Raw genomic sequence first — 14,210 nt, 5'->3', positions numbered from 1 at the left:
GTGGCACACTGAATAGAGCACTGGACCTGAAGTCAGGAGGACCTGAGTTCTGTTCCAGCCTCAGACACTTAACACTCACACAAAAAAAACTAGCTGTGTAACCTTGGGCAAGTTACTTAACCCCAATTGCCCTCCAAAAGGCAAAAAGAAAAAAAAATCAGTAATTTTAAGTATCTGTAGATGATGAATACTGTTTAAAATATTTTTCTTTGCTTTTTCAGGAGCAATTGGTTACATGGGAACAAGTGCCTTTGTCCGAAAAATCTATACTAATGTGAAAATTGACTAGAGAAACAAGAAAACTGGGAACTCTGGATCAGTTACTGTTTCATAGGGGTGGAACTTGCACAACGTAAAGCGCAAGAAAATAATTGGGCTTTAACACTGGGTACTTTGTGGGTCTCTGTTTCATGGATGGCTTAAAGTAACATCTATTTTCATTGATCCTAGGTTCTTACTGACTGCTTTCTCCAACTGTTCACAGCAAATGCTTGGATTGTATGCTATAGGCATTACTGCAGTACATGGCTAATCTTCCCAAAAACTAGCTCATTAAAGATGAATAGACTAGCTCTCTTCAGTGAAGAGGACAAACAGTTTATTTAAAGCATTTGTTCCATTTAAATAAAAAGTGGGAAACTTGGCTGCTAAAATTACATGAATAGAAATCGTTCTGGAATTTGGATATTGAAAAAATAATGTTCCAGAAGATTACTTTTCCCTTATTTTTGCTGCCATTGTCAGGATAGTGGGATGTTTTTATATTTTGGATCTGGGCTCTATATTTTTTTTTCCAGTTCATTTGCCGTATCAACTATACCTACATTCATTTGTTTAAGAGAATTAAAAAGTATATATATTAAAGCCTGCATGTAATATATCTGCTGTCGTTCTATTTGGACCAATTTCCCATTTATTTATCTTTAAAATAAATATCCAATTACATCTTAATTCCATCCAAAGAAGATACAGTCTGAAGACAGAGGTGTATTCTCTACAATGCAATTTACTGTACAGTTAGAAAGCAAAATGTTAAATGGAGAGAATATTTGTTTTTATCAAACATTTTGAGTTCTACAAAACATTTTAATTGAATGTCTAAAGTGATTATCTTCTCTGCCCTGCTCTCCCACTTCCATCCCCCTTAGTTATATTTTTTGTTTGGGTTTGAATGCAGGCTTTACTTAAGACATTATAAGAAAAAATGGGAGGGAGGGGGAAGAGGGTAATAAATGTATATAACATTAAATAATGTAACTTAGTTGTAGATCCCAAATGCATTTGGATGTACAGATTTACTACAGAGTACTTTTTCTGATGATGATCTGGTGTAGAAATATGTGAATTTGGGTAGCTTTTTACATCTTGCTTACCATTGCATGAAACATTGGGGTTTCTTCACAGTGTGTGTGTGCGTGTGTCATACTTATTTTTCAGGGGAGGGTTGTTTTCTCTTTCTTTCTGAGGCTTTCACTGGAGCCAAATTTGTAATTTAGAACATTTAATTTTGTTAATCCTGTCTGGACACATACAATATCTGAAGCATTACTGCTGCTTTAGAGTGTTCAGAAAATTAAAATAAAATTTCCTGACAAAATTGTTCTGATTGTGAAAATAGATGTGTTTGCAATTTGAAAAGTCTATTCAAAAAGACAACTATTACTGAATGCCAGGTTTTTATACCGTGTTGTTTTCAAATCCAGAGAACCCATATTTAGAGTGCGAAGTCCTTGCTTACATCTAGATTATCCAGTACGATTCCAGAATTAATGACTATCCATTCTTGGCCGACCTTTGGAAGTTGGTGTGTTCAGGTTGGTATATTGTGTGAAAAATAGGGGTGTGATATAAGGGCTTCTTAAAACAGGCAAATGAAGGTCACAAATTTCCAAGTGTAGTGATGGCCAGTTTTGTAGTATACCTGGTCAGAGAATATTTGAAATTGTTTCCTTGGCATGGTAAAATTGCTGACTATACTCTCTTGTTAGACAACATGACCACATAGGATGATGTTGTGTATTAATATTTTTAAAGACACAAAACATCTGTTTAAGCCTAAATGTGTAACATTCGTGTAACTCATTATACATCATAATGGTAGTAGGATGGAGCCTTTAAGATATATTTCTGTAAACTCACTATATTGTACATCTTTCATGTTGTATGTAAGGTGTATGAATGATAAGATGATTTTTAAAAAAAGAAGATAGTGCTTTCTTACCATTGAATAAAGATTCTATGAGAAAATGGGAATGTTTTTAGAAGTAGAAAGTAAATCTTAAGTGAAATCATATTCACCAAGCTGAAAAAGTACACTAAAATATATTCCAGAAGTAAAACATTTTGATTTCCTCCCCTCCCTATTCTCAACTACTTTGACAACTAAGATCTTTAACTACTTTTTGAAAATATAGTTGTTTATGATTTTAACCCCAAATGTATGAATGTTACATTACTTTTAAGATAAAAGCACACAGTCTGGTCAGGGATAAATTGAATAGCAGATGCTTTGTCTTAATATGTCAAATGTGGTTAATTTGGCAAGATTGGGACTATGGAAGGAAAGTAAATTTTAAAATTTAGTCGGCTTTTTAAGTGAAGATAATCATATTAAAATCTGCTCCTGTTTTTTCTTTTTTAATCTTAAATGAAAAAAGTTTTCTTAATTCTAAATCCACTAAAGATGAAAGAGAATTCATCTTGAGAAGGGCTTTTTGATTCTTGGTGCCTCCATAATTATAGGTAGATAGTTCACAATGTAGTTTGAAATAATTCACAGATGGATTACTTATATTTCTTATGTTGAAGTGGGATAGTGAATAGAATTGGTTATTGAAACGGAGATTGTTTTTGTCATCCCCAAAATGTTATGTGAATTTTCTTTAATTTGTTAACATTATTTCCATCACCATATTCTAAGTGCATTATCAATGCAAAAATTGCTGAAAGGGACAGACCTTGCCCTTGTTTCTGTAAGCATGTTTCTATTGAAACAAATTGCATAATGAAGTGACATCTCTTTGTATATCCTAGCATAGGCGTAGGGTGAAAGTAGAGGGGTTTGTTTAAGGGGATGTTAAAGCCTTATTTATATATCATATTAGACTTTTCTGAGTATTACCCTTAAATAGAGACTGAATAACTCCAGAATTTATTGTAGTATGATGATATCTGAGCTGGGCCATACGCTCAGATTTCCTGTGTAATCACTTTGGAGTGATCTCTACAAGTTGCAGTTTATAAGGACAACCACTTTAGTTAGATTTCTTTAACTTGGAGAACTATAAGCAAATTTTATTCACTTTGATACAGCTTTTCTTTCTTGAATTCTTAAAACTATTTAGTAACCATTTGATGCCAAATGTGCAAGCAAATGTTTGAAAGCATTCTGAATTATGAAAAAAAAAAGTGAATAGTTTACAGATGTAACTTGTGTTGTACAGGAAAGCTAAACTCCAGAGGGCTTTTTGTGTATGAATTCTTGAAAACATCCTCTTTGGAGCTATATAGTAGAGCCCCATCTGGATTTAAGTACAAATAATGACATTTCTTAGTATTTAACCCCATTTATTGGTTTGAACATGTGAAATGAGTAGTAAAAAAAAATCAGAATATACAAAGTGCTTGAAAAATCTTCATTCACAACTAGATGATTATGAAACTGGTTTCAGCAGCTGAAATAAAAGAGAAGAGGCCCGTAAAGGTTTATGGAAAAATATTCACTTATGTTTAATTCATTTGGAAATTTAGTTCATAGGTTTATAGAGAATAAATATGAGCTATAGATCATACAGAGATTTACATTTTAGCTGCAGAATGTTTGTAAGATATAATTATGATACAAAGGAATGCATCCTACATAAGGAGCCATTTTTCTCCAGGAGGTAGCTTGTTAATTCTCCTTAAAGATTGTAGATGACATCATACAAAGGAAGAGTTGTTGTATGAGAATTATACTTCAGTATTTCAGGAAATAGAAGTGAAAAAACTGCCTCTGTGTTTTTATATGGGAGGCCTGATTAAATTGAGTTTGGGGGGGGGTATCTTGCTAAGTAATAATTTAGTGACAGTGCAATATACTGTATCTTCATTCTAGGACTTCATTTTGTGCTCTTTCTTTGGCTGGAGTAGCACAACATGCTTGAGGCAAGGCAGAAATAACATTCGATTCTGTGTAAAGGACAATAGTGGGTTAATCTTCTTAAAAGCCACCTGCTGTGAATTAGCACGCATGGAAGGGCAGTTATACTTGGGCTTTTTAAAATGTTTGAAACTTGAATTTATAAATCCCCATAGGGCAAGGATGATCAGTGACAAAATTGGGAGGAAACAGTTGTTGCTTGCTGATTATATTCATTTTGTACACACTCCTGCTCTGTGCAAGCCATAATTTGCCACCTGGCTTTTTTGAGTACTAGCAAACCAGTATAATGTATCAAGGACCTCTCTGAGGTTCTGGTGTGTTGTACCTTAACTGAAGTTGGTTTTTTTAAAGTAATAAAAAATGTTAAACTTATGATTCCATGGATGCTTGGTTTCTTTTTGCTTTCTGAAAAATAATTTATATTTAAAGTAGCCTTTGGTAAAGTAAAATGCTATCACATCAGTAAAATTTAAATGTTTGATAAAGAGTTTTAACATTCTAAGTTTTCATTTTTTTCCCCTCAAAAATTCTCATTTCATTCTCTGACTTTATTTTTTGTAGTTCCTGAAATCTTGGGTTTAGAGACTTTCCCTTCAAAGTCTATCTTTGAAGCAAGTCCCATTGCTCTACAGCTTCTAGCCTAGGACCTATTACCTTGCATTCTGGAAGTATTAAAAAAGTAGTTCCTTACATCTTATTTTGCTCTCAGAATAATTTTGTGGGTTACATGGAGCATTGATTTATTGATGAGGGGGGAGGGAGACTAATGATTTGCTAAGGCCATAGAAATAGTAGGGACAATCTAGATTAAAAGCCAGGTCTCTCAAGCTTTTTTGCCCTGTGTTCTGTCATTTAGAAAACTGAGTTAGTGGTTTGCTTTCATTGTTGTTGTGAGAATCAATTGATGATGAATGTGAAAGCATTTTTAAAGACATAGGATCATAGCTTTAAGGATAGAAGGGACTTTAGATGTCATGTACTTTATTAATAAAGATTTGTTAATTGATTCATCCAATTCTCTCATTTTGCAGTTGGGTAAACTGACACAGTAAAGTTAAGTGACTTGCCCAAAACCTCATAGGTAGTGGTAGTGCCAGGATATCAACCCAGGTTTTTTGATACCTGATCATCCACCCTTTGTACTGCATGACAGTATTGATTTAAGTGGTTGGATTTTCCTTTCTTTAACTTTTCTCTTTTGTTTGTCCATTCCTTTTTTTAAAGCAACTTAATTTCCCCATATGTAAATGAGAATGATATTATTATGCCCCTTGTACTATGTACTGCATAAGCTTGTTTGAGGGTAGATGAATTAATTATGTATGTGAAAGCCTTTTCCAGACTGTTAAAAGTGCTAGATAGACGAGATCTTAGGCCATAAAGCTGGAAGGGACCTTAGCATTTGCTTAAGAAAAGGCCCTGAGCAGCTAAGCTCAAAGTTAGCATACTAGTAGCAAAAGCAGGGAGGTATACTTAGGTCTCTGAATTTCAGCCAGTACTTTTCCCATCATCCCTTACTTAAAATATTGTTCACACTCTGTTTGCTGAGGTCTTTTAAAAATCTATGAAGACTCTTTGATGATTCCTTTTGTTCTCGAGACTTGGGATATAAAGCACCCATCTTGCCTAGTTGAAGAGTGTGAGGGCAGAGTGGTTTTACACTACTAACCTGAAACTTAAAGAAGAAAAAAATTGGACTTGTAGAATAAATGTGGCTAATTTTTTTTTAATGTGAGTACTTCTTACTATAGTAAAAGCCCTTGAAGAATTTATATGCTAAAAAAAAGGCATTAGGAATATAGAGGATAATTCTAATCATTTAAGACCGTGAACTCACCAATGCCCTTAGCTGTTCAGTATAGGAATTGTGGAAGAACTTAGCAGGAGGAAGGCTTAGGAATGGAGGAGGGCAGTGAATGAATTGTAGAATAAGAGTTATACTTTCTGTACTGTTTCTATTAAAATTAAGTTGACCAGATCATGTTCTGCCTGACTTGCTGTTAAGAACCATCATTAACATGTTGCTGTTCTTGGGAAGGTGGAGATAGTATCATTTTCACTCTAGGAGTATGTGAAAGGCAGGAGTATTTCAGGCTCTAGAATACTAGGTGGGGAAATCTCATCAAAAAGAATTATTTGGCAAAGGGAAGACAGACATAGACTGTTAGAAAGGGTGAAGTTTAGTAGAAAGGGAGTTGAATATGACATCAGTAGTTTCTGAGTTTATGGTATATACATGTGAGAGGGAGGTAGAAAGATGGATCTTAGGAAAAAAAGCATTCAGATAATAACTAAGATGAGAAAATGATGACATGACCATTTGCTTGTACGTGTATATAGTAACTCATAAATATATTTAGGGAAGGTAGTAAGGGATTTTATTTGGGCTTTCCTAGATTATTTGGTCTTTTGTTCTGAATTTGCCTATTTCTATTTCACAGGGTTCACATTAGGGATCATTTTATGCAATTAAAATTTAACATATAAAACTTATGGGAGAATAAGAAGGCCTAAGAAAAGATCAGATTGTAGACGATTGAATCATAGAAGTTTTAGAGCTGCCACTGACCTTAGAGATGAACTAGTCCAAATCTCGTTTTAAGTGAAAAGAGTGACATCTTCATGGTCATACAAGATACAGTTCATGGCTCCATACTCCTAGTATGATGCTTTTTTGCCATTTCATATTGCCATATATCCCAGATGTATTTTGATTGGTAATCAAAATAATATAAGAGGATGTTCCCAAGGAACAGAAATTCTATAGCCCATTCACTAAACTTGGAATACTTGAAGGCAGAAAAGAAGAGTCCAAGGAGTAGGGAGCAAATAGAAATTGGTAACTACTTACTAGGGAAATTTGGGCAGCCTAACCCTGCACACAGTGGATTTTTTGTTATGCCTAGTCTTTCTGGGTTGAAGATAGGAACGTCAGGTTGGCCTGAATTGAGAAGGATGATGAATGACTGAGGTATCACTTGGGTCATTGCCTTAGTAGACATAGTATATAACAGAAGCTAGCCAGCTGCTTGTGTACAGTACTGTCTGGAGACGTTTTTGTTAGACCTTCTGGTGTGTTAACTCTGTGGGTATGCCATACAGCTCTCTTATTTGACTGATTGTAGAGAATTACTGCACTGATTTGATTATCTTTAGTGTTAAGGTAGGAATTCAATAAAGAACATGAGAAAATGGTAACAGTGTCTTCCTGCTCTGTTGCAATCCTTGTTTATACCTTTTAACTATTTTCTATGTAGTTAACCTTTTCTAAAAACCAAGTCTCTACTTATCTAATAGTAGTTCAGTTACTACCTAATAATAAAGACAACCTATCTATAAAGTATGGCTATACATATATGTATAGTATAAATCTACGTGTATATAGAACTTTATTTACTTTTTATGTTTGAAACCCTTTTCCTGACATCTCAGTGTGATAGGTTTAGTTTATAAGACTGCCTGTTTTGTTTTATAGTGCTTATAACTGAGGGGAAATGCTTAAAAGTATTATATTCCCCAACAGTGCTTGATCTAAATTTTTGTTTTTTTCATTGCAAGCCCAAGTATTCCCTCAATGAACAGGTATTCTCACCTACTTTAGACAAAGTTGAAGCCATTGTAAACCCTCAGCTCTTGAGGCGTTTACTTACCCTTTTAACTCATTGCAAAAGAAGTGCTAGGTGGTAAAATGGATTGAGTGCTGGGCCTGGAGTCAGGAAGACGAGTTCAAATATAGACTCAGATTCTGCCTGTGTGATGATGAGTAAATCACTTGACCTCTGTTTACCTCAGTTTCCTCAACTGTAAAATATGGATAATAATAGCACCTCCCTACCGGGGTTGGGAGGATCAAATGAGAGATTTGTAAAGATCTTAGCACAGTGCCTGGCACATAGTAGGTGCTAAATAAATGCTAGCTATTATTAGTTTTCTAATCAAGGCTCATTTTCTCTGCCATCCCCTCATCCTTTTGCTCCGAAAATTACATTTTAATATCTCCCTCTCCAAAATAATTCTTTCCAAATGCTCCTGGGACCTTGACCATCTCTTCTTTTTTTCCACTGACTCCTTCCCTGGACCCTTCAGGGGGAAAAAAAAAAAAAAACTCAGGTATCCCCCATCTTTAAACCAAAAACCTACCCAGTACCCAGCTCTAAAAAACCAAAAACCCCTCTAAAACAACCCAGGCCTTGCCCTCGAGTGCACAGTCTGAAGGCGACTCTGCAAACACCTGTGAATGAAACAATATGTGCAAGCTAAGTTGGAGATAATGCCTGAGAAAGGCTTCTTGTAGAAACTAAGGCTTTAGCTGAGACTTGAAGGAATCCAGCGAAACTAGGAGTTGATGGAACAGTTGCAGGCGTGGGGGATAGCATGAGGATGCTCAGAATTGGGAGATGGAATGTCTTGTGTGAGCAACAGCAAGGAGGCCATTGTTGCCCATCACAAAGTTCAGGTGCAGGGGTTAGATGAGAGTAAGGTAAACATTGGAAGAAAGGTAGGAGAGGACCAGATTATAAAGGGCTTTCAAAGCCAAATAGGATTATATATTGATGTTTGGAGTGCTAGGGAGCCACTGGGGTTTTTTAATTTGGGGCGGGCAGCATGAGTGAGACCTGTGCTTTAAAAGGAAGGTCTCTGACAGCAGTGGAGAGTGCACTGGAGTGTAGAGGTTTGAGGCAGGCAGACCCAGCAGTTGGCTTCCACTGTAGTCCAGGTGAAGAGTGATGAGGGCATGTATTGGGGTAGTGGCAGTGTCCAGGGCCCATGTGAGGTGTTAGGAAGGTAGAATAAATGGGGCTCTATCACTTAATGGTCTTATACATATCACATGTTGATTGTTTAATTTAACTGCCTTGGAAGTTAAATCTGATGAGCTTGACCTCATCCTTGACTGATGAGTTGTTGGATGTCTCACCTAACACTCTCTTCCCTTTGCTTCCATAGCTCTTTCTCTTCTTTGATAACTTCTCTCCTTCAGTAGATTATCTCCTCCAGTCCTCTTTGATACTAGAGTTTCTCCTTTTATCCTTTTCTCTATCATTTCCTTTGAACCTTTCCAGTTCACCTCTGTGAAGATTACGCTCAGCTCACCAGCCTTAACTGCTTTCTTTCCTGAGTGTCAGACTCCCCAATTTCTTTATTTTTTTTTATTCTGAACTTAAACATCACATGGAATGAGCATTTGCAAAATGAATTGCAGAAGAGCAATGTACATGCAATTGTACGTGAGCGAGCCTTTCTTCCAGACTTCCAATTACAACTTAACACTAAGATCTAAAGCTTGATGTCAAAAACCAATTCATTACCCTTCACTCATGATATGCTTCTTATTCTTCCTGTATGTTTCTATACTAATGACTTTACAGGGGTTTTTTTTTTGTTGTTGTTCTGATAATCTTAGCTTTCTTTGATTCTCTCATTTTATCACATCTAATTGCTAAATTCTATTATTTCCACTCTCTGTCCTCTCATGGCTCTTGCTGCCACTATAGTTCAGGCCCTTTATTACCTCTCAGTTGGACAAGTCTCTCAATTTTGTTTCCTTTTGTCTCAACCCTTCATCATCAGTCTTCATAATGCAGTGACTACTTGAAACCAATGGATCCTCATTGCCTACTGAATTGTCACTAAATGTAAGCGACCTGGGCATTCAGTGTCTGGTGCAATGGATAGTGCTTTTTGTTTTGTTTTTGCCTTTTTCTACTTGTGTGTGATGCCCCAACCAGTTTGCTCTTAGACATTCATCCCATGCTTTGCAACTTTTCATTTCTACTTACCTCCTTCCCTATGTCTAGAGTGGCCTTTCTTTACCTCAGTTCCTCCTCCTTCCAGCCTCTTAACTGTTAAAATGCCACCTGTCCTTTAAACCTATGCCCACTTTCAAGAACCTCATTTTGCCTGGCAGAAGTGATTTGTTTGTCCCTTAACTTTTTTGAACTTATTACATACTTATGTTCAGTCTTCTAGTATGTAATTTATGTACCTCTTATTTCCCATACTAGATTTTGAGCTTCATGGCAGGACCATGTTTTAATTTGTCTCAGTATTACTACTGTCTAATGCACAGCATCTTACTTTATATACAGTAGGTACTTAAGATGTGTTTGTTGAATGAATGAAGAGAACAAAGATTGTGGAGAGAAGCTGTGACTCGTAATCATGAAACATGGAAGATTGATGTAAAGCTCAGGTTCTTTGGCTTCATCTAAAGAAGGATTTGTTTCATTGATACAAAGGGAAGATGGAAATGTTATGAAGTCATTGGCAGTTGGAGTGTGAAGGTCCTTGGTGATCCTCTCAACCGTTCTCATTGGACAAGGAAGGAAACAAGTACCAGACACGTATCTAAGGGTGCCACAGCTCATAAGGAACATTGTTTATTAGTTATTAGAACCATATTAGGATGATTAAGCACCATTTCCAGCATCCATTGAAATAATGATAGACGATTCTACTGGGTTTAATAATAAACACATTTGATGCATTTTACTTTTCTCTATTTTAAGAGCACTGGGTATTGAAAAAACAACTAAGAATACCTTTGGTATCCCATTTTTAGAGACTATGCCTAAAATGTGATTTTGTTAAGTCGTAAATTGGAGTCTGGGAGAAAGACAAGCTGAATTCCACATAGTCCGGATTTAGATGGCACAGTTTTGTTTTTTTTTTTTGCTGTTTTCTACTTTCTATTTATGTTACATACACATCAGTATTATGAGTTTCACATCTGTGGATCAACAAAATGGTTTAATTGGAGTATCTAGGTTTCAGAAATTTATAGTATTTGTTTATGCAAGCTAGAGGTATCTTTGCTAATACAACACTTTTAAAACAATTTGCTTAGAGTAAGTTGTTCATTGTGGTGGTGTATGGGAGTCAGGCAGCATGGCAGAAAGAGCCATGGACTTGAAGGCTGGTACACTGGTACAATTCCTGGCTCCTACTGTGGCTAACCTTGACTAAACATTGTCCCCAAGCTGTTCTGCTCCTTTGTAACTGCTCTGTTATTGGAAGGTAAAGCTTATCTTAGGTTATAGACTCCTAGAAACAAAAGGACTATGCTGTTTTATTACCGTAGAGTGAAATTATACATGTGAAAACCCTGAAACGTTTTGCCCCCCAAATTGATGTATCCTGTCAGGGTCAAAACAAGGACTATGCAAACGAGGCCCTTTCCTCTGGCCAAGATAATTGAAGGGTAACTATATCATCCCCCGAACACTAGGCCATTTGGTTGGGAGGCTGGGATGAGGAGTTGTATGTCCTTCACAAAAGTGATAGTTACAGGGTTCATCCTTACACTTAACTGTGCTAGGTCAAGAGAGAAGGAAACCGAACTAGAGTGTTTCGATGTCTTGGCCACTGAGCAAGTGAAAAGGAGAGCAACCTAAGGAGATTGCAGAGGCCAGACACAAGCTTACTGTGGGAGGGAAGTGAGATTCGTTACGCAGGGCTTGTGGGAGAGTTGGAAGTGAGTTGTGCCGGATCAAACAAAACTACTACGGAGGACCAGAACTTGCTTTTGCATTTTCCTTTTATAGTGTCAGCGGCTCTCAGGTGGAGAGCCGAGGTGCCTTCAGAAAAATCCCCGCCGGCTCCTCTGCCTTGGGCTAATTAGCTGCTCTTCCCACGGATGGCCAGGAGGGGCCTTCCTGGGAGCTTCGGTGTGATTGGCTTTCCCTTCTCCCTAAGGGGCGAAGGCGGTGTGGTCCAGCTGGGGCGGGGGAGAAGGGGCGGAGCGGTCCCTCCTAGTGCAGCTTTAGTGGCAGCTTCGGCGGTGGGTACTCTGAGCGCGGGTAGAGGGCGCAGCGCTTGGCACGCACTGTGCGCTCGGAGCCATGCACAGCCGCCGCGCTTAGCCTTCCGAGCCTGCGGCGAGTCCGACTCACCTCCGCTCCTGCCTCCCGGCCAGGCAGCTTCATCCTATCTGTCATCTCCCGCACGCTGTGCGCACCTATGGCGGGGGCCCCCAGGCCCCGGGCGGCTGCTCCTCGGACCCTGTCTACCCTCCTGCTGCTGCTGCTTCTGCTTCCACCGCCACCTCTGGGGCTTTCCTCCGGCACCGTTGCGGGGCTGGATTACCCCTGGGACACTGCCTTCGATTACTCGGTGCTGGAAGAAGGGGACGGTACCCAGGAGCCGCTAGATTATCACGACCCCTGCAAAGCTGGTAGGTACTGCAGGAAGTGGAGCCGAAGTTTGCTTCCCCTTTGCCCCGTGGCAGGGATGGCCATTGAGATGGAAATGAGATGTTAACATTCCTGTGCTGCCGTATTTCCTGCGGGTCCTATGCCCCCAGGAGATCTCCCTTCTCCCCAGAGTGGATCTCTCCGGGGAGGAGGGGGACGATGGCAATGCCCTGCAAGGAACTCATTAAATATCATTTAGGGGCGCTCACTCCTTGGCTGCTTCTGAAGCGCGGATAGGGTGACGGCTGACTAGGAGGGCTTCTGTGGGAGAGGGGCTGCTGGTCTGAGCTAGAGTGACCTGGGATAAGATGGAAAACGGGGGAGGGGAACTCTGCTGATGATGGAGTAGAGAGAATACAGACCGCCAGGTGTCCAGGACCAGGCACCTATCCGGCTGTTCGAAATTGGAGTAGGAGCATGGAGGTGGCAGTGGGAGGGCAGTATTTTCCCATGTCGGAAGAAGTTGGTAGCTCCGATTTCATTCTATTTGCACATTTCGTCCAAACTTTCCCATGATCTTTATTTGGTTCTTGGAAAAGACTCCCCCGCACAACCACAACCAATACAAGAATTCGAGTGAATGAAGTTGGTTGTATGTTTCTAATTAGCCATCAATTTATCCCTGGAAAAGCACTGTAGCCCAAGCGACCCAGAGCAGAGATGGAAACCAGCAGGTGTCCTAATCTCCCCAGTAAGCCAATCTCGAAGGGATCCGGCCAGCCTGCTAGCTCTCAGTCGTGCGGATCTCTGCCCATGTTCCTCTACCTTTCTTGACTCTCCAGGCAGCGGATGCTTGTGTCTCGGAAGAAATATGTCTCAAATTTTAATTGTGGAGAAATATAGTGTAAACAAGTCTGTCTCTCTGTCGTGTGTGTGTGTGTGTGTGTGTGTGTGTGTGTCCCCGTCCCCCTGTCCGTCCAAAGTAGGCTACTTGGAAAGAGTGTGTGGTTTGGATCTATGGCAATTCCCACTTGGAAGGGACTGCACTGGATTAATGAGGGCACTTGATTTGGAAGGGATGTGATTGGCCGGCTGATTGGCCATTGGCCAAAATCCAGTAGTGCTAAATTATTTCCTATCCACCACTGGGCAATCTATAGTGATGAAATCGATGTCCTCACCCCTTTTGATTTCGTCTCCTTCACAGACAAATTAAAATAGAAAAAAAAAAAAACATCATTTAAAGAAAGTTGCCCTGTCTTCTTCATAAAGGGACAGACTTGGTTTCTGAAGATTTCTTAGGTAGCTGGTAGCTGAGACAGCCGGAGTTCAAATCTTGACTCTACCATTTATTCTGTGACCTTGTCTAATTGACTTAATTTCGCAGAATCTCAGGCTCAACAGGGATCTCAGAGACTGGGTAGTCCAACCTGTTAGTGAACAATCTGCTTTAGATCATGCCCTCTACCACATTCTTGACAAATAGTCATTCATCCAACCTTTGCATAAAGACCTTTAGCGAAGGGCTCCACTACCCTGGTTAAACAAACCTCTGGATTATTGTGTTCAGTTCTGGCCCCTACATTTTAGGAAGGATACTGATAAGCTAGGGCATCGGCATGTAGAAGGGACTTGAGATCATGCCATATGAGGATCAGCCGGAGAAATAGGGCATGCTTCAGAAACATCTCTTTGAGCCTCAGTTTTTTTTTCTTCTTGAAAATGGGGGTAATAATATTCATACTACCTACCAGTTTACAGGGTTGAGGTGAGGGAAGCACTTTATGAATGTATATATATGTAGTATGCAAATGCAAGTTATTCTAAGCTTTTTCATAGGAAAAGGACTCAAGATTGCTTGGACTTGGGAGACTCAGGGGATGCTGGTTTCAGTCCTATCTTGGACATTTACTGGTGTGTCTGTATGTGTATGC

General features: G+C 39.0%; 2 protein-coding genes across 3 annotated transcripts in view; both read left to right on the top strand.

Moving 5' to 3' along the window:
* Positions 1-880, top strand: part of TM9SF3 (transmembrane 9 superfamily member 3) — a 77,611-nt gene extending 76,731 nt beyond the window's left edge. The window contains exon 15 of the mRNA XM_069067078.1: positions 222-880. Coding sequence (XP_068923179.1) covers positions 222-289 — 68 coding nt within the window. The 3' untranslated portion in view covers positions 290-880. The remainder of the gene's footprint in view (positions 1-221) is intronic.
* Positions 881-1,734: 854 nt separating this feature from the next.
* TLL2 (tolloid like 2) overlaps positions 1,735-14,210 on the top strand; it is a 171,630-nt gene continuing 159,154 nt past the window's right edge. For both annotated transcript variants that reach the window (XM_069067104.1, XM_069067103.1), the window contains exon 1: positions 1,735-12,317. In XM_069067104.1, the coding sequence (XP_068923205.1) occupies positions 12,104-12,317 (214 nt within the window). In that variant the 5' untranslated portion in view covers positions 1,735-12,103. The remainder of the gene's footprint in view (positions 12,318-14,210) is intronic.

The sequence above is a fragment of the Petaurus breviceps genome, unplaced genomic scaffold, assembly GCF_028583685.1.
Source record: "Petaurus breviceps papuanus isolate PSGF00001 unplaced genomic scaffold, PetGlider_PUasm1.0 90740, whole genome shotgun sequence".
Classification (NCBI taxonomy): Eukaryota; Metazoa; Chordata; class Mammalia; order Diprotodontia; family Petauridae; genus Petaurus; species Petaurus breviceps.
This window is presented reverse-complemented; position numbering and strand designations above follow the sequence as displayed.